The sequence below is a fragment of the Populus alba genome, chromosome 10 (assembly GCF_005239225.2).
Source record: "Populus alba chromosome 10, ASM523922v2, whole genome shotgun sequence".
Lineage (NCBI taxonomy): Eukaryota > Viridiplantae > Streptophyta > Magnoliopsida > Malpighiales > Salicaceae > Populus > Populus alba.
Genome location: NC_133293.1, coordinates 19,335,611 through 19,359,244, shown reverse-complemented (window position 1 = coordinate 19,359,244; position 23,634 = coordinate 19,335,611). Strand labels below are relative to the sequence as shown.

Genomic DNA, 23,634 nt, shown 5'->3' with positions numbered 1-23,634 from the left:
GTTTAGTTCATGAGGAGCTCAATCGTGATTTTAATATGCTAATTTTAATATGATTTTAATATGGATAAATTAGATATTTAGCACATAAAATTAAAATAAATAATTATATAATATAGAAATAAAAGTCTTGATGTACCGTGACATCAATTAATTATTTTTAATACCAATAGACAAGACTCACGAGTTTGCCGGGGGCATCATCTCTTTGACCACCTTTCCAACCAGGAACATCCTTCATTGCTTCTGTCTCGTATTCTTCTTCTAAAATTAATAGGTGTCGCTATTAGGCAGCCGTGATTTTAATTGATTTCATGAGAGTGTTATTGTTTTTTAAAAGTATTTTTTATTTAAAAATATATTAAAAATATTTAAAAATATTTTTAATATCATCACATCAAAATAATTTAAAATATCAAAATATTATTAAGTCAAAACAAATAAAAAATTTTAATTTTTTTTTAAATACATAAAAATAAAATAATAGAAAAATATATTATTTTTTAAAAAAAAATTATCTCCTTATCATTTTCACCATTTATTTTGATTTTATGTGCTAAATTCTAAATTTATCACTACAACTTCAATATTTGATCTTATTAACCACTAGAGATGTCCACAAACCATCGTCGTTCCGTGGCTCATTAAACATATAACAAATTAATGGGCCACGGAGCTGAGCACACAAAAGTTCAAGTGTCGAACGATGGAGGTCCACCATCCATTAATAAATCCCTCGAGAGCTTGTTTAGTTCCTGAGTAGCTCAATCATGATTTTAATTTTTTTTTTAATTTTAATATGCTAATTTATACACACTTGAGCTTAGTAAAATCCACTACCTCTTTGTTTTCAAGCTTTAACCCGTCGTCTCTACCCCTAGTCGCTACTGCAATCAAAGTCGTGTACCCGTCATAGAATTCTATTCAATAAACCATGTTCGCTGATTCAACAATGTAGTTTTTTCCATAAAATATTATTAATTATTATAATATTTTTTATGGTTTTTTTTTTAAATTATCTTTGTTATTTTTTTTAATATTAAATTGATAGAGAATTTAGCTTTGTATTTTTTTTTTGCTTTTTATTAACAGAAAAGTCAAATCATATGACGAAAACACTGTATTTTTCCTCCCAAAACATTATGAATTACTACAAATTATTTTGTTCAGTCTCTAAATTTTTATCACCAACATAAATTTTTTTTCTTATCATGAAATATTAGCTTCATTATACCTTTACTTTCGCTAGTTCATAATTATAACAATATCAAATATATTTATTTTATAAGTCTGCGGCAACACGTGGGCGTGCCATCTTGTACTAACTAGCAACTATCAAGACTCGCGTTGGGTTGTAAGAATAATAGCTTGTTTTGTTTTTTAAATTTTTTTTTTATTTATAAATATATTTTTTTATTTTTTTATTTTTATTTTTAATATCAACACATTAAAAATTTTAAAAAATATATTATTTAAAAAAAAAACATTTAGCCTCTACAAAAACAAACACAAACAGGAAAAAAACCACTCATTCTTAAAATCAAAACATAAAGATACGAGGATAATAGGTGGGCTTACCACTCGTGTTCATGCAGCAACGATACCTTGTCGAAGGAACAAAGAACTAACACAAATCAAATCTGCAAGTAGCCCATGATATAATCAGATGGAGGAATCATAATTTATACAGCAACAAAGAGTATTTATTGGACCACTTTTAGATTAAGAAAGGAATTTCAGAATCGACAAGACGGCAGCCACCATCTTCTGTAAGGAATCCGTTTCGCCAATTTGGGCTCACAAGACTGAAGCTCCGTTTGTTTGCAGGAAAGTTGTTTCCTTGTGGAAAATAAATTCTGGAGAAAATAAATTTTTGAAAAGTGAATTCCGGGAAAGTATTTTTTGATATTTGGCAGTGTTATGAAAAATGAACTGAAAAATAATTTATTAATGAATTAATTTTTTTTCAAGTTTATCTAATATATATATTTAATATAAAATATTTAATCACTTACAATAAAATGTTTCTTTTGCCTCTTTTGTCATAACCTAATTTTTAAATAAATAATACAAAATGAATGGATAAAAATATATTTGAGAATGGGGTTTAAAACAACACAAATTCAGAGTTCATGGATGAAATTATCAGATTTGAGAGTAAATTGGTGAAGAATTATTAAATTTGGAAATTTAGTTAAAATCTGGATTAGTTTATTTAATGAAATTAGAAGAATTAATAAGTTTGTGGACTTTAATTAAACTTTGATTTAATTAATCAAATAAATTCAGGGACTTAATTGAAATTAATTCAAGGGTAAAATTAAAAATTTAATTGATTAAGGGACCCAATTGATACATTTCAAAATGCCAGGGACCAAACTATAATTTGTCATTTTTCTTGCCAAATGACGCCGTTTTGGGTCCTACTGTTCACAATCTGTTTGCTGAAGATCGATTCATCAGAGGAGAAAAATCCAGCAGATTCAACAGGAAAAATCCAGCAACTCAAGGCCACTGCACAACGTCTCTTGCCCACGATCTCGTTCGTGGATTACATAAGAGTCCTGCAAAGAAAAACAGAGCAAATCACAGGAAAGAAAAACAGAGAAATAAACCCAGAAAAGGGAACACCAAACAAAACAAAAACGAGAGAGAAGGCCACAAACCAGTGGGGAGAACACTGGGAAACAAAAAGGAAAACCCAGCATAAAACAGGAACCCAGAAAAAACCCAGGACAGGAGGCAGCAATAAGAAGGCAAAAAAAACCAAGGGGGGTCAGCAACGTAAGGGGACAAAAGGGAACAACAGAAAGCATACAAAGGAATCGAAAACAAGAGGAAGAAACAGAACCCCAATTGAAAAGCACAGACCGAAAGCTTTCTTCCGTAACACAATCTCAAAGAAAAACAAGAGGACTGGAAACAGGGAACGCTAAAAACTAGAGAAGAAAACAGTTGATTTTTGCCATTATAATAAAAACAAATTAAAAATAAAAAGGATGAAAACATATAAGATAAATAAAGATATTTGAGAAAAAAAATTTACCTGGAAGATGAGAGATGCATCTGTGTAAATTATTTGTTAGAGGAGAAAGACAGTTGGAACAAGAAACACTTTTTGTTAATAAAAAAAATGAAAGTGTTTTCCTTAAAATGAAGAAAGGAAAACACTTTCCTGCCGTATAGCTTCATTTTTTCTATTGACTGGAATTGAGTTTCCTTTAACCACTTTTCTTTATACTTGCCAAACATGAAAAAGTAGAGAAAATAGTTTCCAAAAAAATAAATTCCTGTAAACAAACAAGGCATAAAGAAGCATTCACGGAAATATTGTGTCCAAGAGAGCCACAACTGGTGACGGAATAAATAAATACCAATTTCAAAGCTTGGCTAATAAAAGGAGAACCTCATTTTTCATAGTTTTAGAATCAGGTAGCTCGTCCATACAAAGATCAGCACGTGGATAAAGGAGGCCGACTGGATACATCATACAAATCCTTGATTCTCAAATAGAGAATCTGGCACTAAACAACAGTACTAGATTTGTCTATATTCTCCCAAATTTAAGAGTTTCCCAACTTGAAAACCCTTGGGCCAGTGGAATATACTACTAATTTACCAATCATCCTGCATACAACTCTGTCAGCAATCACTTTCCTCCAAATGGATTAGCTTGCATGGATACACACGGTGGAAAGAAGGTGACGCAAAATACAGACCACAACATGGTAATGAAGAGACCATATTCACTTGCCACTATGAGTGTGACTGGGCGTGCTCAGGCTTGTGGGTGTATTCATAATCAAGGTGGACAAAGGCACGCTCAATCTCTGGGAGTAATTCGAGCTTCTCTTGCAAAGATTCTCCAATGTCATGAGCCTCCTGCAAGGGCATGCTCGAAGGCAGGACTATGTCAACCTCGACAAAGTAGTGAGACCCAAAGGTGTAAGCCCGAACCGTGTCAATGTGTCTAATGGCCCTGTGATGGTTCCAGCAAAGGTATGTGAGTTTTTGTAGATAATCTGGTGCAGCGGATTTCCCAACTAGAGAATTCACGTTCTCCAACACGGTCATTGACCATGTGCGAATGGTGTACAAGGCCAGCTGTGCCAACATCAAACACATTTATTAAGCACAAGCAGCTGGAGCAAGTTAAGAAATAGGTTTTCGTAGCACTAAATTGATCTTTAATACAAGACTAGCAAATTGAAAGATTCAAATCCGCATCTATGAACTCTAAATCTTGATGCAGTCTGTTTGCATGCCCTGTTGCCTAAGAAGTCCAAAGGGGGTGAGTTAATAGAAACAGAAGAAAGCAGCAAAGTTCAGATAGTTGCACTCATCTATAATTTTATCCTCAGTTGTAATAGTTGAATATCTCAAGATCCAATAACTAGATAAATTGAAGTGATAGATTCAGGTGCATTTGCCAAAGAATCAAAACTCAGATTGCAATGCAAGCACCGGAATGACCATGTGTAGATGGGTTTAACTATTCTAGATAACCCTATTCTAAGTTCTTAATTGTAGCTCCATTATGTAATAATGCTGAATTCAAATAGAATTGAGCGACCCCAATGATATTAGAAACAACAGGTAGGGGAGAGAGAAAGTGAGACATCACTTACAATTATTGCACCAACAGGATCCATCCATTCTTCCATATAATTAGCCATAAGTGCAGCAATTAAGCCTATGATATTAGTAATAACATCAAAAAAGTGATCCTGGGCATAAGCTTTGACGATCTCATTAGTAAAGGAGCGACAGTAAACCATCAGCACAAGTTTAACCAAGGTCACTGATAGCATAATGCCCACAACCCAGCGCTCTTGCTCCTTGCTAAGATTAAAGTCATTCTCCTGGGAAGAGCAGTAGAAGAAATGAGCGATATGATCATGCATAATCCTTAGAAGTACACCCAGTAGTTCCTACCTTCCTAATGAAAGTGTGGTGCTCATTAACTGAAAACATTCAGAAACTGTAAATTTCAATGAATTCCACTTACATCTGAGTGCAATGTGCGTACTGACTCCAATATAATCTGCAATCCTAAAGTTGCCATGACAGAGGCGAAAACAAGAATTCCCTGCATATGAAAGTTAGAGAAATTTATTATTTCATCACACACTTTTTTTCATATTAACACACAGAATGGATAAATATGCCCACAATTATTCAGACACATAGCAATAATAAAATTGAAAAACAGGAAAAACTTAGCAACAAAACAGCATCAAGATCACGATAGAGTTTATTGCATTCGTATTAGAAAATCCAACCCGAAATCATGAGCATTGTTGATAGAGGACTGACCAATGGCTGCATGCGTTTCTTTCCAATGGGGTACTGATAAGGGTTTGGTGTTTGCATAGAGAATGCAGTAAACCACAGGATAAAGCCAGACAGAAGATCAAGAAGAGAGTCCAGCGTGGATGCAATGATGGCTAATGAACCACTCCTGACAGATGCATAAACCTTGGCAGCAAAAAGAACCATGTTTGCAAAATTTGATATTCTAATCGCAAAGGTCTCACTTCTAGCCAAATTTTCCTTCTCTTCCTGCAACAAAAGCAGCAGCAGCAATTTCAGCTTAAACCATCAGTCATGCCCTGAACCAAAGGGAACAAAGCCAACACAAACCTCTGACATTCCAGGAATAAATCCACGCTCTGCCAAAGCATCCATTTCATTAAAGCCCTTGAGCATCTCCACCTGCTGCTTATAGAACTCAGCTACATCATCTTCAGGACCTAAAGCCATCAAGCGAAATAACCAAGACATGACTCATCCATTCTCTGTCTCATGCAATAAACCATTATCCAGAGCACAACTACTTATCATGAAAGGAAGGGCTTTGACAAAGCTTTTTGAAATCATTGACTCTAGTTCATGAAATTATCAACCTAGCCTGCATCTACCTACAGATTTAAACAAGGGTGGTATAGAAGCAAGGATAACTAAAATAAACTCCTGCCAATAAATTATGATTAGTTCTTCATCAGTTCAATCCACCATATCCGATCACTTTTTAACTATTATAGTAGTAAACAAGCTAGAAGTGGAAAAAAGAATATAACATGCATGTATTTACATTAAAAAAACACATACCAAACAACCCAGATTAGTTTTTTTCTAAACTCTCCAATCACACACGCCCACACACACACTTGTAAGGATGGGAAATGAATTAATAAGTACAAGATTTAGCAAGACCAAAGCTAACTCAGGTATCTTAACGCCCCAGAGGGCTCAAATCTCCCTTGAATAAAAATAAAGAAAATAGTCGTTATCATAGTTTGCCATTAAAACCTCATACTTGAAGTTACATGAATAAAAATCCTTCCAGACAAACACCAACCTTCAAATTTTGTGTTTCATACCAACCTCAGCTGCATTCAATAGTGAATTCACATAGCTAAGGCCAAACACTTAATGCCAGCTTAATTAGACAGAAACATTCAAAAACATCCCAGAAAATAAGCAAGTAAATTGTTTGTGACCCATTAAAAAAAAAAGATACATAAAACGCCAAACTTGAAAATAAAAAACCAATGCTTTAATGCCCAAATAAGAAGAAGAAAAAATCCTACCGAACATCACCATTTAAAACCAACAAAATAAGCAAATCACTTTCAAAGAACATTATACAGAACAAGCATAAGAGTTTATTATTACTTTAATAAAACTAATCACCACAAAAATTGACCTTTTTTTTCTTTGGAATACCTAAAACTCCGTAGCAATCATGGATTCCACGAGGCGGTTTTTTCTCTTTGTGTTCTGGTGATAGCTGATAACAGTTTAAGTTTAACCGCCATGACCCGTCACCATTTCTGTTCGGAGACAGCAGTGTAAGCTCCTCCTCGTTCTCGTTGTTCACCGCCTCCAACATTTTCCGGTTGATTTTCTAGCAAAGGTGCTATGTAATTGGGTAACGTGTGCGATCTCTTAAGTAGTGGTGTGGGTTGGAAAAACCAGTGCGGGCGGTGAGAGCATTTTGGGAATGTGAAAATATGGCGGCCTTTACGGTGGCCCGTGAAGATGGAAGGTTTACAGGGGGTTGATGATGGAGTTGCTTTTTAAAGTGTATTTTATTAAAAATATATTAAAATAATATTTTTTATTTTTAAAAATTAAATTTTAATATTAGTATATAAAAATAAATTTTAATTTAAAATAAAATATTTTTTATAAAAAAATATTTTTAAAATACAAAAATAAATAGTTTTATAGCATGAAAAGGCAGGTACTGTATAACAGCCTGAATCATAATAGTGGTTATTTTCAAAATGATTATTAAAATGTTTTTTTATTTTTTAAATTTTATTTTTAATATTAAAATAATTTAAAATAAAAAAATATTGTTGTATAAAAACATTTTCCAACCATTAAACAAAGGAGGTTGTTTGAGAATGGAGAGTTACGTCCATCGATTTCTCCCGTCAAGGACTTATAGGCATGCTGCCTAATTTTCTTGATATTTATTAAAATATCCACCCACCACCCACGCAAGGGAAAGTGTATACGATGAATGTGTATAGATAATAAAATTTTATTAAATATGCTGTATATTTTTTTTTAACTTCTGTTTTTATTTAATGAATTAGCTTTAAAAAAATAATGATTTTTTGAAATAATAATTTATATTTATCAGAGATATTTTGGAATAAATGAGAGATAAAGCAGATAGATATGGCAACGCGAGTGGAGATCTTACCTCGCATCAACTGTGATACATGATGCAGTTGAGATTTATATAAAGGGTTGTGGACCGAGTCGAAACATACGAGATAGCGGGTGGCTGGGTGTGCTCTGCCATCTGGAAAATCATGTAGTCTACGTGGTGATCTATGATTGGAAGGGTAGGTGAGGCACGTGTTATATGTCCCGAGAGAGTGGGAGGTCGTGTGGAGGTGAGTTAAACGTGTAGGGTTGTGATGAATAAGGAGGTGTCCGTCGTGATTATCTCGTGGGACCTGTTTTGATAATTTGGATCAGGTTCGCGGAATTATTAGTTTGGCGTTTAGTTACTATTTTTTGAATAAGAAATTAGAAACAGTTGGAATAAAATTGAGAAATTTTCTCCGAAAATAATTTTTTCTTACATCTTTTCCGGAGCAGCATGTCTTCTACCTGTCTGTCATGGGATGTGACCGTTCTAGGAACCTAACTCACGTGATCCTGATACGCAAGTTGACATGTTGAGGATGCATCTCGCAACTTTGGTTTTGGTTGCGAGATACTACAAGCATGATACGATGGAGACAGAAAATTCACTAGAACTGGAAAAAATAAAAAAAGAATAAAAAAGAAGACCATATAAAAAAAATCAATTAAATGAATTATAATATTTAAAAAAATAAGTGATTGGATTTGGTTCAATTTTGATTTTATAGATTTGAAACTGATAAAATTCACAAGTTTCCGAGTGACCTATTAATCTAAATGCTTGAAATCAAATACTGACATGTTGTAGATTCGACAGAGTGAATAACATTGTCTTCAAAATCAATTATAAAAAGATATACGGTCTCTTTAAAATTCCAAATCACTCCACTCTCGATCGACAAGAACTGGCTATCTCCATGCCTGGGTGACTTTCCAAGGGACTGCCGGGTGCCGAGATCTCGTCTTTCTATCTTCGAATTCGAAGATTTGATTTTAGAATAATTGTAGTGGAAGAGAGAGAGAGAGAGAGAGAGAGAGATTGATGCAGTATTCGTCTGCAAAAACAGCTGACGCAGTGTGGCTGTCGTGGAGAGCCCGGCAAGAGCGCTCGCTAACGTGGCGTGGAATCACTTCTTGTGCGCGAATGAGGGGTGCTTGGGATCTGATTAGAATAATTTTTTTAGTTTTTTTTTTTTTTTATCTTTGACAGCATAATAAAATTTATTAATTTACTATTTTTAAAAATATATATAATAAAAATAAAAATAAAAGATGCGGTAAAAACCCAAAAGTTAGAATTTTACAAGCAACGAGAAACATTAAGAGATCATTTGGGAACACGGTGGAAACCTGCATTTTAAAAAATTTAAATTTTTTATTTTTTTTAAAAAAAATTTAATACGGTTTGTATGTTTTAAATCGTTTTAATATACTGATGTCAAAAATAATTTTTTAAAAAATAAATAAATATTATAAACATGCATTTTAACATAAAAAATTATTTAAAAATAACTACTATTACATTATTAAACACGCTCTAATAAATAGAATATGAAAAACAAGTAACATTACAACAATTACTGAGATCAACTAAAATAGAGAAATGCGTGAAGATATTAGCAATAAAAAGTTTTCCCCGTATCTCGAAAATCAGCTAGAGTCTGCATTGACCAGCAATAAAATAAAAGTCTTGTTACTATACTGGCTCTCCACAAGCAAGCCGTGTCACGATTGTCAGGATCACGTGAATTAAATGATATTAATTCACAAACACAAAAAATTCAAAACCAAGATATTAAATTAAATGATAGAAAAAAACACCAGATGACAAAAAAATAATTTCAAACACGTGAATCAAAGATAAATGAATATCTTATAAAAACATGGTTTAGTTTTTGAAAAAGAAAACAAAGTATATATATATATATTTTTTTTTTTTTTGGATTCGAGAAAACCCAATTCATCAGAAAGCGTATTTTGTTGGTCCTAGGTAAGCGAGTAAAACCCTCGACTGTTATAGATTCTTACAAAAAATGCACGCCCTGACTCGAACTCGAGACATGCTGCAAATTTCAAGTTTTTTGCCACAAATGCCACGCTCATTGGGAACAAAACAAATACCATATGTTTATTATAAAAAAATATCAAGATAACAAGATATTAAATCGATCCATTTTAATATATTAAACCGATCCGTTTTAATATATTAAACTCATAGTTCGAGTAATGGAATTGCAATGATCTTATAATAAATCAATCATATAAAAAAACAAGCTGAAATATATTATAAAAACCAATAAAAAAATTAATGCTTTTAAAAAAATTAAGATGGCATATGTTTTTTTTTTAATACTTAGATGACAATTTATTTAATCAATTTAGCTTTGTAATTAAATTGTCAAATTCATGACCCCTAAACTAAATTTCATAGATTTGTTTTTAAATTATTTTTTATTCTATTATAAAATAATAAAAATGAATAAAAAAATAATAAAGAACAACAGCAAAAAGGAGGAGGTTTTAAAAAACACACGAAACAAAAGGAAATTCAATTTTATTTTTTTTATATATAAATAAAAACAAATGAAGCAACCGTGAAGAAAGCAAGATTCGGCATACAAAGTTTAGAAAGTTTTCAGTGTCCCTTCCAAATCACCAGGACAGATAGACACCTGTGCACATTTTATTCTCAACCAAAATAATTCTCTGAAAAAGAGAAAAAGCAAACGACGCATAATCTGAGATACCAGCCCCTCTAAAAGCTGAACACATGAGCTTTCTCCGATTAAGGTTTTATTGTTCATGGTTCTGCTTTTGCATTTGATGACATGCACAACAATTCATAGCAAAAAAATAAAAATGTAAAAATAAAAGTAGCAAATTTATATTTTTACTTTGTGTTTTTTTTTTTTTAGTGGCAGACGTATCGTTAAAAATAAACACAACAGTAAAAATAAATATGTATTCAACACTCCGTGCAAGAAAACTTTAAAGTATTTCCAATCAATAAATAAATTGAGAAGACAAGGTTTTTCATTTTCATTTTCATATTCTTTGTAAATAACTCCGGAGCCCAATCCAATCATGTAACAGCAGAATAGCGTACGTACGATTGGTCGTAGCCGACCGTATCCTCGTGGATGATTACTGACGTCGACGGTGGTTCTGTCATGGGCACAGCTGCAAGCGCGGGTCAGATTCTTGGACCCACGATTGGCTGTTCTTCACTACAAGAAACTTGCTTCTTTTTCCAGTCAAAAGTTACGGGGACATCACGTCAATAAGAAGAGACGTAACTCGTTTTTTTTTTTTAAAAAAATATTTTTTTATTTTTTATATCAAAATATTAAAATAATAAACAAATATTTTTTTAAAAAATTCATTTTTTAAAAAAAATATATTGAATTACACCAACAAACCCCCGTAATTAGCTACAAGGAATCTTTTTTATCTTCGAATTAATAAACGATAACGGTATCCTTATCTCCAGGGGAATCAATTTTATTTATCCATGGATACCATTAAAAACGATAAAGGTGTACTTGTACTCGTTTTATTAATATCCATTGTTATTGGAGTATTAGTATTTCTTCTATGTTTTTTATTTGCACGTTTTTTTCTTTTTTTTATTATAAATTATATCAGTTTATTTTATAAGAGGTGCAATGACATTTATAGCTCTCGAATAATATATATAGAGTGTGTTTGGTATTGCGGTTTTGTGGTTTAAAAAAAGTTGTTTTTATAAAAATTACTTTTAATTGAGGTTGGTTTGAAAAAAATAGGTGTATGGTTAAAATTGTGGTTGAAATTGATGTTGAATAAAAAATAGTTTAATGTGTTTGGTTAAGAATGTTTTTAAAATTGAGGTTGTAAAATAATTTTAAGAAATATATATTAATATTGATGGTTTTAAATTTAAATATTGTAGATTTAATTACTCCTGTTACATTATGGAATAAATAATACTTTATATAAAATATTTTTTATTATTCTATTAAACTATATATAATTTCATCATGTACAAAATTCATCCGATAAGAATTGCAGTTTTCATAATATTTTAAGTGTGTAATAAAATTAGATAAAATATTATTAGATATAAAATTGATATTATAGTGTAAGTGAATTTAATTCACTCTATACTACTTTTTCGAGAAAAAAAATATTATTCACATTACAATGCGAATGAATTTAATTCATTCTAAACTAATTTATTTAAAAAAAAAAATTAATAAAATTAACACACTGCATAAAAAATAATAATAAAAAAAAACTGGATGAACAGTGCAAGTGAATTGCATTGTTCACGTGAACAGTGCAATTCACTTGCACTGCATTATTTTTTAAAGTTTCACGTGCGTTAAAAGCATGAATTTTTTGCTTTTCATTTACTGTGTTTTTGACGCAAAAATTTGCGTGGGATCCATGTACAATAAATTATTTTTTTTCATTACCAAACAGCTACAAACTGTGTTTTAATTAAAATACAGCCACAGCCACAGAGCCAAACGGGCTCATGATCTATGACTTTCTAAGCGGTGCTACTTCTTAAAACGATTTTCAAGATATATTATTTTACAAATTTTATTTATCATGCCTATCTCTAAAGATCTTTGCTGAAACAGACCACACTTTTCAATTTGTTTTAGCTCTATATTAATTTTCTAGGTGTTTTAAATTTTTTTAATATATTAATGTAATAAATAAATAAATAAATATTATTTTAATATATTTTTAAATAAAAAATATTTTAAAAATCAATATTCAGCACAGTTTCGAACAAGAAAAGATGAAAACAGATAAAAGTACTGAACAGGTGAACATGATTTTTAAAATAATAAGTGATGTGAAGTGAGATTAGCTGGCATAGATATGCTCTAGACTTTCTAGTTCATTGTCGAGTGTGAATTGGACTTTTCTTTGATAGAGCCTGTTTTGGGCTGGTACTCGTTATCATTCAGTATTTGCCCTTCGATGACTCGAGCGCATGCTCCTTCGAGTGCAGTCCACAGCCCAAATTTCGCAGGCCTGATTCGCTCAAAAAAACTGTAACCATCCTTCGATGTAGGCTGACCCGACTATGTCTCTTTTTTTATGTTTTCATCGGACCAGAGAATTAAGATATGTTTATTTTTATGTTTTTAAAAATATGTTTAAAAAAAATTAATATTTTTTAATTTAAATTAATATTTTTTTTGATATTTTTAAATTATTTTGATGTATTGTATAAAAAATATTTTTAATGAAATCCCGAACCTCCCTCTTTTTTTTTTTTTTTCCTGTTAAAAAATGTATTAAATAGCACTCACAAATTTCACAAAGCAAAAACGAATCCTGGGCTCACCTCAATCGGGTCTATTTACAAATTTATTAAATAATATATCGCGGTTCTGGCACAATTAAGCCGTCAACGAATACGTACGGGGTGACTCAATCGAGGAATGTTGATACTTTGAGAAATAAACTGAAAGAAATTCTAGTTTTAGAATCGATTTGAGTATTAGTAAATAGGTGAGGGACTAAATTGCAGGTTTGATAAAAAACTTTGTTTTTCGGGGAAAAAATTTGGAAACCCGATTCGGGTTCGGAAATCCAAATCAGTCTCCCATCGCTGATGCACACTCTCGCATGAGTTGTGTTTTTACCCCCCCCTCTCTCTTAATTCGAAATTCCTTCTTGTTTTCTCTGCGCTTCTCTTCCCTCTCCTCTCCCTTTTTTTTGCTGGATCTATCCAGAGTTCCTTCTCACAATCTCTCGACCCAAGCTATCTCTCTCTCTCTCTCTCCAGCATCGCGGATTTGGTGCTTGAATCCTGCTTGATCGAGATAACTGTCCTCCATTGCGATCGAAAGCTTGAATTTTTCGGTAAGGATCTCTATTGCCGTCACTTAATTTTGAAGTTTCTAGTGGAACTGGAAAAGGTTGTTGCTATTGGGTCTTTTGAAAGATGTGAAGTAATTGACCGTTAATAGCAATTTATTAGTTTTTTTTTTTGTTGTCTCAAGTGTGTATTGTCGTGATCTTGAATTGAATTACAAATAGAAACGTGCAATTCTTGCTCTGATTTGTGAATTGTGCTGTTTTTTTTAATCGAGGAAGGATATGTAATTCTTGCAGAACTTTCTATTGCATATGTTTATCGGTATCTTAATGTAGTTGGGCTCATTAATTATCTTTTGATATTATGTAGTTGAGGTCTGAATTACGAAGCTTGAGCAAATATTAGGGCGTGAGTGTTCATCTGCAAGAACTTATCCTTGTGTTTATTTATTTTTTAATTATTAACCAAGTGGGCGATGGGAATGTGGCTTTTGAGATCGTAGGTTTGATGCATAATCACGAGTTACAAAATTTATGACTTCCATTGCAAGAATCTGGTCCAACTTGAAGGTGTAGCTAATGGAAACGTGATCCTTGTCAGAAAGAAATTTTTTTACTATCTTACCTCTGGATATCTTGATTTAATTAGTCACTATTGAGTATCCCATCACGTGATGTATGTTGAAGTATGCCATGTTACTAAGAAATCATTAGGAAAAGGAAAGAACATGTTATGTTAGTATGAACTCTTGATAACCCAAACATTTTTCATTTATCTAGTAAAAGAGAGGAGGAAAAACAATTACAGTAAAGAGATGGAAGCAACAAGAATGCACAATTATGATATTTAACATAAACTTGGTTGGTGGGGGACTAGGAAAATAAAGAGCTCATACTTTAAAAGCTGTTTGAATCTAATACATTAAATTGAGTTGTTTCTTGCTACATTGTTTGATTTCTGGGACATGTGGATAGTTTTTTCTTTTAATCTTTCCTGAGAGTGGTCATTATCCCTAATCATGGTGCAGGATTCGTTGATTATGCATTTATTCAGTCGGGGATGTGACGGACCATAATATCATATTGAGAAGTGGCATTTGGAGTATTTGGGTGGAGTGGAATTTGACAGTCAGTAAAAAAGTAAAAACTTTCTGCTTGTCGAAGTAATTGTTGTTCCATAGGATAATTTTTTTTTTGGCTTCTTCATCATGCTTCAGTTTGGTCGTGTTAATGGCAGTGTGTTTATTTCATATTATGCAGGATTGCTGTGCCCTTTTTTATGCTGAACAGCGTAGGTAAAGTCTTTAGATGATCTATTTTAGGTTTAGGGTTGTAGGATTCAAGGGGTTCGGGGATTCAGGATTTGAAATGCAGATCTAAACTTGTAAACTATGAATCAACGAACATTAAGCATTGCTAGCTTCACGTCAATAGACTTAAGGAATCGCTCACTGAAGAAAGCATCATACTTTTAACTGTCTGAATTACTCAAACACAAAGAAGGAAGTCTAATTAATTCTCTCTATATTTTATAAAATAAGGCAAATCTCACAACCATCTCTATAAATTTGAAAATTGGATCAATCAATTCTTTGCAAAATTATTAGTCCAAAATTTGTCACTTGCAGTTGTTCCCATATGCAGTGGTTACAGTATTTCAAACAACTCTTTGCATGGCCTCTTGTGCTGCACAGCATAGATGTTTGGTCTTCCGGTTTTGTCTGACTTTGATTGATGCATCGCAATTTCATCAACTGCATTGCTTGTTCTTCAACATTTCTAAAGTGCGATGTACTTCTATTTTAGCTGTGCTGCCTTTTGTGATTCTGTTTGATTATCACAACCTTCGACTACTTGTTTTGGCAGGTTTAACTATGGAAACATATCATCCTGGGCAGATAAAGTTATTTTGTTGAAAATCATGGGGACTAAAAATCCTGGCCGTCCAAATCCTGTGTCTGGTTCACCATTTGCTGCTGCTCCTCCTACAGTTACACCATTTTCAGCATCTGGCCCAGTGATGGGATCAGAGGCCTCGGGCTTTAGACCCCATGCTCAACCTCCCCAAAACACTATGCTTTCTATGTTATCTGGGCCTGTGGCTGGATCACAAGCTTCTGGGTTCAGGCCTAACAACCCCCCAGCTAGGTTTAATGATCCTTCCGTGGCTTCTTCACCAACAGCATATGTCCCACCCACCAGCAGAACCCCCTTCCAGCGTTATCCAACACCACAATTTTCCTCTGTTCATCAAGCTCCACCTACCCAAGCTCCACCCATTGGTCAACCACCATTTCAGCCTCCTGCAGGTCAATTACCATCTCCAGCTTCCCTTCATCCACAGCCACAAGTACCTGTAGTGCCAATGGGATCTCCTCCATCAAGTTTGAATGTTCCTCAATTGTCATCGGATTCATCGTCTTTTGCATCCAGGATGAATTTTCAGCCATCTTTCCCACGTATGGACTCATCTTATTCCGCTGCTAGGGCCACTTTGCAGCCATCCTTTCCAGGATATGTAAAGCAGGCAAATGCAATTTCACAAGCTTCTCCAATGGCCCCCTTTCAAGCTCAACAGGGAAGTTATGCAGCACCCACACCAACACCACCTCCCCCCTTTCTTTCTCAGCAAGGAGGTTTTACTCAACCTCCACCAGTAGGCACCCCCTTTGGATTGCATTCCAGGGATCAAATCCAACATCCAGGCTCTGCACCACCTATAGGTGGCATCCAAGGGCTGGCAGAAGACTTCAGCTCACTCTCTATTGGATCTGTTCCTGGATCAATTGATTCAGGGCTTGATCCAAAAGCATTGCCAAGGCCATTGGATGGTGATGTGGAGCCAAATTCATTGGGAGATGCGTACTCCATGAATTGCAATCCTAGATATCTTCGGCTTACCACCTCTGCTGTACCAGGTTCACAATCTTTGCTTTCAAGGTGGCATTTTCCTCTTGGAGCAGTTATTTGCCCGCTTGCAGAAGCTCCTGATGGGGTTAGTGTCTGTGAAATTGAATTCAACTGACAATCTGGACATGCTTTGTTTACTACTTGTCTGATATCCTTTAATCTGACTTGTTTGTTGTTGTTCCTTCATTCAGGAGGAGGTACCAGTAATTAATTTTGTCTCAACTGGCATTATTCGTTGTAGAAGATGTCGTACATATGTAAATCCCCATGTGACATTTACCGATTCTGGAAGAAAGTGGTGTTGCAACATCTGTGCTCTGCTTAATGAAGGTAAATCTCAAGTACGTTCTAAAGGAAACTGATATGATATTTATGGTATTGTTAGGGGCCTCATAGAGAGAATCTGTTTGCAATCTTTGTCCATGCGTATCTTGTTAGATTTTGCCGATGGCTAAATGTGGATACTATCTATATGCTTTAAGATTTTAGTCTTCTAGAACACCTTTGCAAGGAATATGACAATAAATTGTGGGCAATGAATTCTACATGTGCTGTTTGAATGACCAGTTTCAAAATTTGTACAACTCAGCTGCTTATTTGTAATGTGAAAGGAAAACTATGTTTTTTTTTTGGTTCATTTGGTATAATCATTGCTGATCTTGTATCCTGGGGTTTTTAGCTTTCCAGCTTACTGTTGGGCTTACCTCACCCAACTGCTTGTTTTTTAATGTTGTTTAGGTGGTCCTTTACTGGGAGTAGTACAATACATGCAAGTAAAATGCCATGAATTCTAAGACTAGGAATTGAAAAACTGTGCTAGCCAGCGTGCATAATGCATCAATTCTTCTGTATATGGAACTCTTAACTATGGCTTAGCCACTCTCTCCTTGATGTTTATTTTCTTGGCCTTTGGAGACTGGCTGTAATTGCAGAAAATGAAAAAAATGCACTGGCTAATGCCTATTTCACAACTGTTTTTTTTCTTCCTTTTTGTGATTTTTTTTTTAAAAATTTATTCCCCCCTTTCTGAGCATGAGACACTTTCTTTTCAATTTTGATATATGGCTGCACATGTTTTCTTTCTATCTTCTTCATTTATTTATTTTTGCTAATGTAGTTGCTGACATGGTTTAACTCTCATATTCAGTTCCTGGAAACTATTTTGCTCAGCTAGATGCCACTGGCAAGAGAATTGATTTGGACCAGAGACCCGAGCTTACAAAGGGTAGTGTGGAGTTTGTTGCTCCGACTGAGTATATGGTGCGGCCTCCAATGCCACCATTATATTTCTTTCTCATTGACGTTTCAGTATCTGCAGTTAGAAGTGGTATGATTGAGGTAAGTTCTTGCAGCTAATGCCCTAATACATCTATATTTCTTTCTGATTGACATTTTAATACTTGAAGTTAGAAGTGTTGTTATTGAAGTCAGTTCTCTCAGATAATGCCCCATGGCTTCTTTCCTCAGAGGACTAAATTTGTGTCTGTACCAGCCGATTCTTAAATTCAAACAATAAATTTGGATGCTGTTCTGTCTCATTTATGACATGCATGCATATGAGGAGTCTTATGCAGTCCATTTATTGGTCAGCCACCAGATCACTGCTACATCCTCTTTGTGGATTCTAGAATTTGTGTAGTGTGGCCACTTCAAGTGGTTTCATGCATGCTCTCTTAGATATGATTCATAAAGTCTTGGGTCAGAATTGTGGGGAATGTTTTAGATATGTGGCCCATGATAATGGGGAATGAGTTAGATATGGTTTTTGTCAGAGAAATGATAAGAGTATAAAAAAGTGAAAGTAAGGCTTGCAAGAATCCTATTTAAAAAGCAGTGATTCATAGCATGACTGATAAGTATTGGCCATTTTCTATTGATTCTTCTAATTGATGTATTCAAAATATACATTTGGCTTTTCACCCTTTCTTTTCGGGGTAATTTTGAGGGAGGCCTGACCTGAGAACTAGGGCTACCATTGGGCTGTGTTTGTGTGTATGCTTGCCTGGCTTTAATTTAAAACGTACATTCACCTTAATGTCCCTATGCAGGTTGTGGCCCAAACTATTAAGTCCTGCTTGGATGAGTTACCAGGCTATCCCAGAACGCAGGTTGGGTTCATCACCTTTGACAGCACAATACATTTTTACAACATGAAGGTTAGCCGCTGTGTGATCAGATGAAAGCTTATGCGATTGAGATTTTTTATTCTTCTTTCCACTAACAATTAGCTGATGTCTGTGAGATTTTTTGGTGCAGTCATCATTAACACAGCCTCAGATGATGGTGGTCTCAGATCTTGATGACATATTTGTTCCCTTGCCTGATGATCTCCTTGTTAACTTGTCCGAGTCAAGATCTGTGGTGGAAGCTTTTCTTGATAGCTTACCCTCCATGTTTCAGGACAATGTGAATGTGGAGTCTGCTCTTGGCCCGGCTGTAAAAGCAACTTTCATGGTTATGGTGTGTTATTTATTCTCACGGTTCATAACTTAATTTATATATATGTTGGTTTGGTGTTTAATATTCAAACACGCTGTTCAAGTTCCTATTGGGCAAGAAATTGCTTGAAAAAGTGGCAGAAAACAAGTTGATGATGAGGGTAATGGGGTTCACCAATGATTTGAGCTGACCAAACTTGACAGCAGTTATGATCTTTGGGCCTTATGATATTATTTGTTTCTTTCCTGTTCAATTAATGGAGAGATAATGTAGTGGTTTTTTGCAGGGATGAAAATATTTTCATTTTAGAAACCAACTTTCATTAAAACTCTAATATGTGTCAGCCTTGATTCTTAAACTAGGTTTTTGAGTGGACATTTGTGCTTACCCTCCTTTTGGTCACCTTCATAAGATATTTATTAGGATCTCACTTAGTTTGCTGTTGCTGGGAATGTAACTGCTGCTTGCTGTTCCTTTCTCAACTGAAGTATTTTGGTCATCTATTCATTTTTCATTAATGCCTCCGTCTTTCTCTGCAGAGCCAGCTTGGTGGGAAATTGCTGATATTTCAGAACACGATTCCATCTCTTGGTGTTGGCCGTTTGAAGTTGCGTGGAGATGATCTTCGTGTTTATGGAACTGAAAAAGAGCATGCTTTAAGAATTCCAGAAGATCCATTCTATAAAAACATGGCTGCCGAATGCACCAAGTACCAGATAGGAGTTAATGTGTACGCCTTCAGTGATAAATACACTGATATAGCCTCCTTAGGTACAATATTTATCTTAGATTGCTTGTTATCAGCCAAAGAAAAAAATGAAATGAAAAGAAAATAAATCTTGCTTGTTTCTATGATTTACTTTGATGGGGCCAACAAAACTTCTTTTGCATCTCTTAGATTTTTCTAATCAATCAATTTCTTTTTTAAAAATGTTTACTGTTGGTTTTTTTATTTATAGCAAGAGAACTGATGTTTTTTTTTTTTTTTAAAAAAAAAAAATTCAACACACACAATCTTCTCTGGAGTTATATTCGAGCATGAGATGTGGTTTTAGAATTTTTGCCTAATGAATTTGAGCTTTATCTCTTCTGGCGAACAGAGATTGATGAATTCATTTATGGCGGTTTTAGAATTTTTGCCTAATGAATTTGAGCTTTATCTCTTCTGGCGAACAGAGATTGATGAATTCATTTATGGCATTCTGCACTGTTGGTGTTAGCACAGTTCTCTAATTCCATACCTTCTGGTTTCTATGCTATTTAGCTGAAGAGTCAGCGTGGTGCATATATGGGTTGTTTAGTTAGGTTGGCACTTGTTATACAGAGGGTCTCGTTTTTTCCTTATTTTTTTATACGCCTTATGCCTGTGCATAGCTATGCTGTGAGTGTCTAGTGCTTATGTAATGAAACATATTTTAATTATTTTTAAAGTGACTCTTCAGATCTGTAATCTTGGTCATTTGTTCTTAAATGATGCTTTCAACAGTTTTACAATGTTGACTAAATATTAACAATTGTTATAAATTAATTTCATCTCCCGTTACAGGAGCTCTAGCCAAATACTCCGGAGGGCAGATATATTACTATCCAAGCTTCCAATCAGCCACTCATGGAGAGAAGTTGAGACATGAGTTGGCTAGAGATCTTACAAGAGAAACTGCCTGGGAAGCTGTCATGCGCATAAGATGTGGAAAAGGTTTGTCCTTTCACGTTTCTTCTACAACCTTCTATATTTTAGAGCAGGTACAAACAATTGTCCTTTTTTGTTGTTTGGTTTTGTCGATGGATAGGAAGTTGATCCCCCACCATCTTCTATTGCTCTATGCTTGCAGGTATTCGGTTTACATCTTACCATGGAAACTTCATGCTAAGGTCCACTGATTTATTAGCACTTCCAGCTGTTGATTGTGACAAAGCATATGGGGCACAGTTATCACTTGAAGAGACATTACTTACAAGTAAAACAGTATATTTCCAAGTTGTTTTGCTGTATCCTTTTGAGCAGAATTATTTAAAGCTAATTTTGCATCTACACATGTAGTGCAGTTCTGTTTTTTATAGCTGTGAACTCCAATAGTATATTTTGTTATACATAGGTCATTTCCTAATTTGACCACATGTTTTATCACCCAAGAGTCAATTCTCTCTTTCCCCCTCCCTCCCTCCCTCTCTCTCAGCTGTTTGTTGATTCATCCAAGGTGGTCAAAATATTGAGAAAAGAGATATTAGATATAATTTTCCTTGTAGTCAAATATGGTACATTAAGGTTACTGAGTATGAAAGAACAGGTTTATGGAAGTTCTCTTAACTGTCTAAAGATACACTGCTTCATGTGGAGAGAGGCGTATCAGAATACACACAGCAGCAGTGCCTGTAGTTGCAGATTTGGGGGAGATGTATCGCCAGGCTGATAATGGTGCTATTGTGTCTTTGTTTGCCAGGCTAGGTGAGTTTGAACTGGACATATTTCATTGATGACTCTGATTTTAGATATTGGGATAAGGGAGGCATTATGATTCTTCTAACAAAGTTAATTAATTTGCAGCAATCGAGAAATCATTGTCCCACAAGCTGGAAGATGCACGAAGCTCTGTACAGTTGAGGATTGTGAAAGCTCTTAGAGAATACCGAAATCTCTATGCCATGCAACATCGCTTGGGAGGCAGGATGATATATCCAGAACCTCTGAAGTTTTTGCCTTTGTATGGATTGGCACTTTGTAAATCAGTGGCTCTTCGAGGAGGGTATGCTGATGTTCAACTTGATGATCGCTGTGCAGCAGGATTCACTATGATGGCATTACCTGTAAAAACAATGTTGAAGCTTTTGTACCCTAGCTTGATACGAGTAGATGAATATCTTTTGAAGGTAAAAGTACTTCATGTATTCTGCAGTATCAATGATATTTCTGCATTGCACTAATGGTTGATCTCCCATCTAATTTATGCAGCCATCTGCACAAGCTGATGAATTCAAAAACATCATGAAACGGTTACCATTGACCGCCGAGAGCTTAGACCCCAGAGGCCTTTATGTACATGATGACGGTTTTCGCTTTGTTGTATGGTTTGGTAGAATGTTTTCACCTGATGTAGCAATGAATTTACTTGGACAAGATGCTGCTGTTGAGTTTTCCAAGGTGTGTGCACTGTCTCTATCTTAGTTTAAGTTACGTCATGCCCTTTTTTCACAATCATTCCGAGCTTGCATTATTTACCATTCTGTGTAAAGAGGATGTTGTTGATCTTCAACATTGGTTCGAGGGTCTAACATGACCTTGTTTTAATTGAGCTTCAATGTGTGTGTGCAGATCCAAAAATGTCTGCCAAATTTAGCGTGTGGACACTAAGCCGCAGTTTAGTTTGTAGATTAATTTTTTAACTGTTCTATAGTTGACCTTTCATTTGCTAGCTGCTTCATTTTGAGACTGTAATTGGTCCTTTTATGCTCTGTGCTAACCAGGTTGCTCTCGGTAAGCATGATACTGAGATGTCAAGAAAGCTAATGGGGCTACTTAAGAAATTAAGAGATAGCGATCCTTCATATTATCAGCTTTGCAATCTTGTAAGACAAGGTGAACAGCCCAGAGAAGGTTACCTTCTTCTCACAAATCTTGTGGAGGACCAGATTGGGGGTGCCAGTGGTTATAGTGACTGGATGGCGCAAATACATCGGCAAGTCCAGCAAAATGCATAAATGGAAGCCAGTGTTGTTTTGTGCTGTTTCATCGTAAGTTCAATTCTTTGAAATTATTTGAACATAATTTACCCACCCACGCATACACAGCAGTTCTCATTTAGGACATACATGAGAATAGTGGCTGCATATGTGTGCTCATGTTCAATATGGCAAAAGAAAAGGCTTTTTGAATTATGCAGTTGCGTGGTGCTTCAGATACTTTTTTCCAGAGTGATCGTTCTGCTTAGTGGAAGTACTTGTATATGTTATGTTTCACCCCCCCACCCTTTTTTTTTTTTTGAGATCTTGAATTTCTTGTGTCCAGGGGTTTTCTAAATTTGACGGCTGTCATTCCCGCAAAAACTCGACATCTTTCATCATGCAGGTTTTCTTTTTTTGATGGCTTGCCTGCCCCGCACCTGTAGAGTGAAGACATGTTTGGTTAAAAAAAGCATAAATAATCAGCACTAGACCATAGCTTCCCGTCGATATTGTGGATGGTTGAGTTGGACTGATCGCCTAGATGGACTTTGAAGCTACCATTTGGTTGGTCCTTAACAAGATTCGATAATTAAGGGAGATTTACTTCAGATATTGTTTTGGCGCTGCAGTTTTCATGTTGAAAAGCAAACCAGTTTTGTATATATATATTTATATACAAAATATAAATATATTTTGTATTTGATGACAGTAATTATCATCAGTAATTGTTATATTTGTGTTGTATCCCGAGTCTTTTATGCACTAAAATTTTTGAATGTCCATTAGGCATTTATTTATTCAGAGAGATGTTTTATGTTTGCTTAACGAACTGCAGTGGCATCTTCTCTGGAGCTTTGGAATAATGTTATGTTTTCGTTATTGGAAGGCAATGCTTTTTACTGTTATTCTGATGATTATCTGTTTATTGATACATTTAACAAATGCAATTTACAGTTTCTGAAAGAGGCTGGTGAATGTACTAACAACAGGACTTGATTCAGGTTTCGAGAAGCCCATCAAGCTGTAAAGTTTATTTCCTGCCCAAAATCTTGTTCACTGCTGCTCCTTGCCGGGAGGTAAATAAATAAATTTTCTTTTAATTTACAAAGCAAACGAGGAGCATGCACGTGGACT

The 23,634-nt window shown here is 34.6% G+C and overlaps 2 protein-coding genes across 4 annotated transcripts; one reads left to right on the top strand and one right to left on the bottom strand.

Annotated features, from left to right (window-relative positions):
• Positions 1 to 3,388: 3,388 nt before the first annotated feature.
• On the bottom strand, positions 3,389 to 7,067 carry LOC118059883 (metal tolerance protein 11). The gene is made up of 6 exons (XM_035072880.2): positions 6,727 to 7,067; positions 5,641 to 5,750; positions 5,314 to 5,559; positions 5,006 to 5,086; positions 4,626 to 4,859; positions 3,389 to 4,101 (listed from the first exon to the last, which is right to left on the bottom strand). Exons 1-6 carry the CDS (start codon positions 6,890 to 6,892, stop codon positions 3,754 to 3,756), a joined length of 1,185 nt encoding a protein of 394 aa, XP_034928771.1. The 5' UTR covers positions 6,893 to 7,067; the 3' UTR covers positions 3,389 to 3,753.
• Positions 7,068 to 13,236: 6,169 nt separating this feature from the next.
• On the top strand, positions 13,237 to 23,405 carry LOC118059881 (protein transport protein SEC24 A). 3 transcript variants are annotated; one of them, XM_035072879.2, is made up of 16 exons: positions 13,237 to 13,536; positions 14,520 to 14,631; positions 14,752 to 14,786; positions 15,358 to 16,486; positions 16,593 to 16,731; positions 17,549 to 17,739; positions 18,450 to 18,557; positions 18,658 to 18,861; positions 19,380 to 19,611; positions 20,387 to 20,536; positions 20,673 to 20,829; positions 21,159 to 21,286; positions 21,386 to 21,708; positions 21,791 to 21,979; positions 22,303 to 22,569; positions 22,844 to 23,405. In XM_035072879.2, exons 4-15 carry the CDS (start codon positions 15,413 to 15,415, stop codon positions 22,534 to 22,536), a joined length of 3,129 nt encoding a protein of 1,042 aa, XP_034928770.1. In that variant the 5' UTR covers positions 13,237 to 13,536; positions 14,520 to 14,631; positions 14,752 to 14,786; positions 15,358 to 15,412; the 3' UTR covers positions 22,537 to 22,569; positions 22,844 to 23,405. The 3 variants fall into 3 exon arrangements, with proteins under 3 accessions (XP_034928770.1, XP_034928769.1, XP_034928768.1); XM_035072878.2 differs by lacking the exon at positions 14,752 to 14,786; XM_035072877.2 differs by lacking the exons at positions 14,520 to 14,631; positions 14,752 to 14,786.
• Positions 23,406 to 23,634: the final 229 nt, after the last annotated feature.

Bases quoted from the DNA above. Each gene is read 5' to 3' on its own strand.
- LOC118059883 (XM_035072880.2), bottom strand. From the start codon at position 6,892: ATGTTGGAGGCGGTGAACAACGAGAACGAGGAGGAGCTTACACTGCTG. The intron at 4,860-5,005 runs GTAAGTGGAATT...TGCTCTTCCCAG, and splicing joins TACGCACATTGCACTCAGAT to GAGAATGACTTTAATCTTAG. The intron at 4,102-4,625 runs GTAAGTGATGTC...ATGTTGGCACAG, and splicing joins ATCCTGTTGGTGCAATAATT to CTGGCCTTGTACACCATTCG.
- LOC118059881 (XM_035072877.2), top strand. From the start codon at position 15,413: ATGGGGACTAAAAATCCTGGCCGTCCAAATCCTGTGTCTGGTTCACCA. The intron at 17,740-18,449 runs GTAAGTTCTTGC...GTCCCTATGCAG, and splicing joins TTAGAAGTGGTATGATTGAG to GTTGTGGCCCAAACTATTAA. The intron at 20,830-21,158 runs GTATCCTTTTGA...AACTGTCTAAAG, and splicing joins TATTTCCAAGTTGTTTTGCT to ATACACTGCTTCATGTGGAG.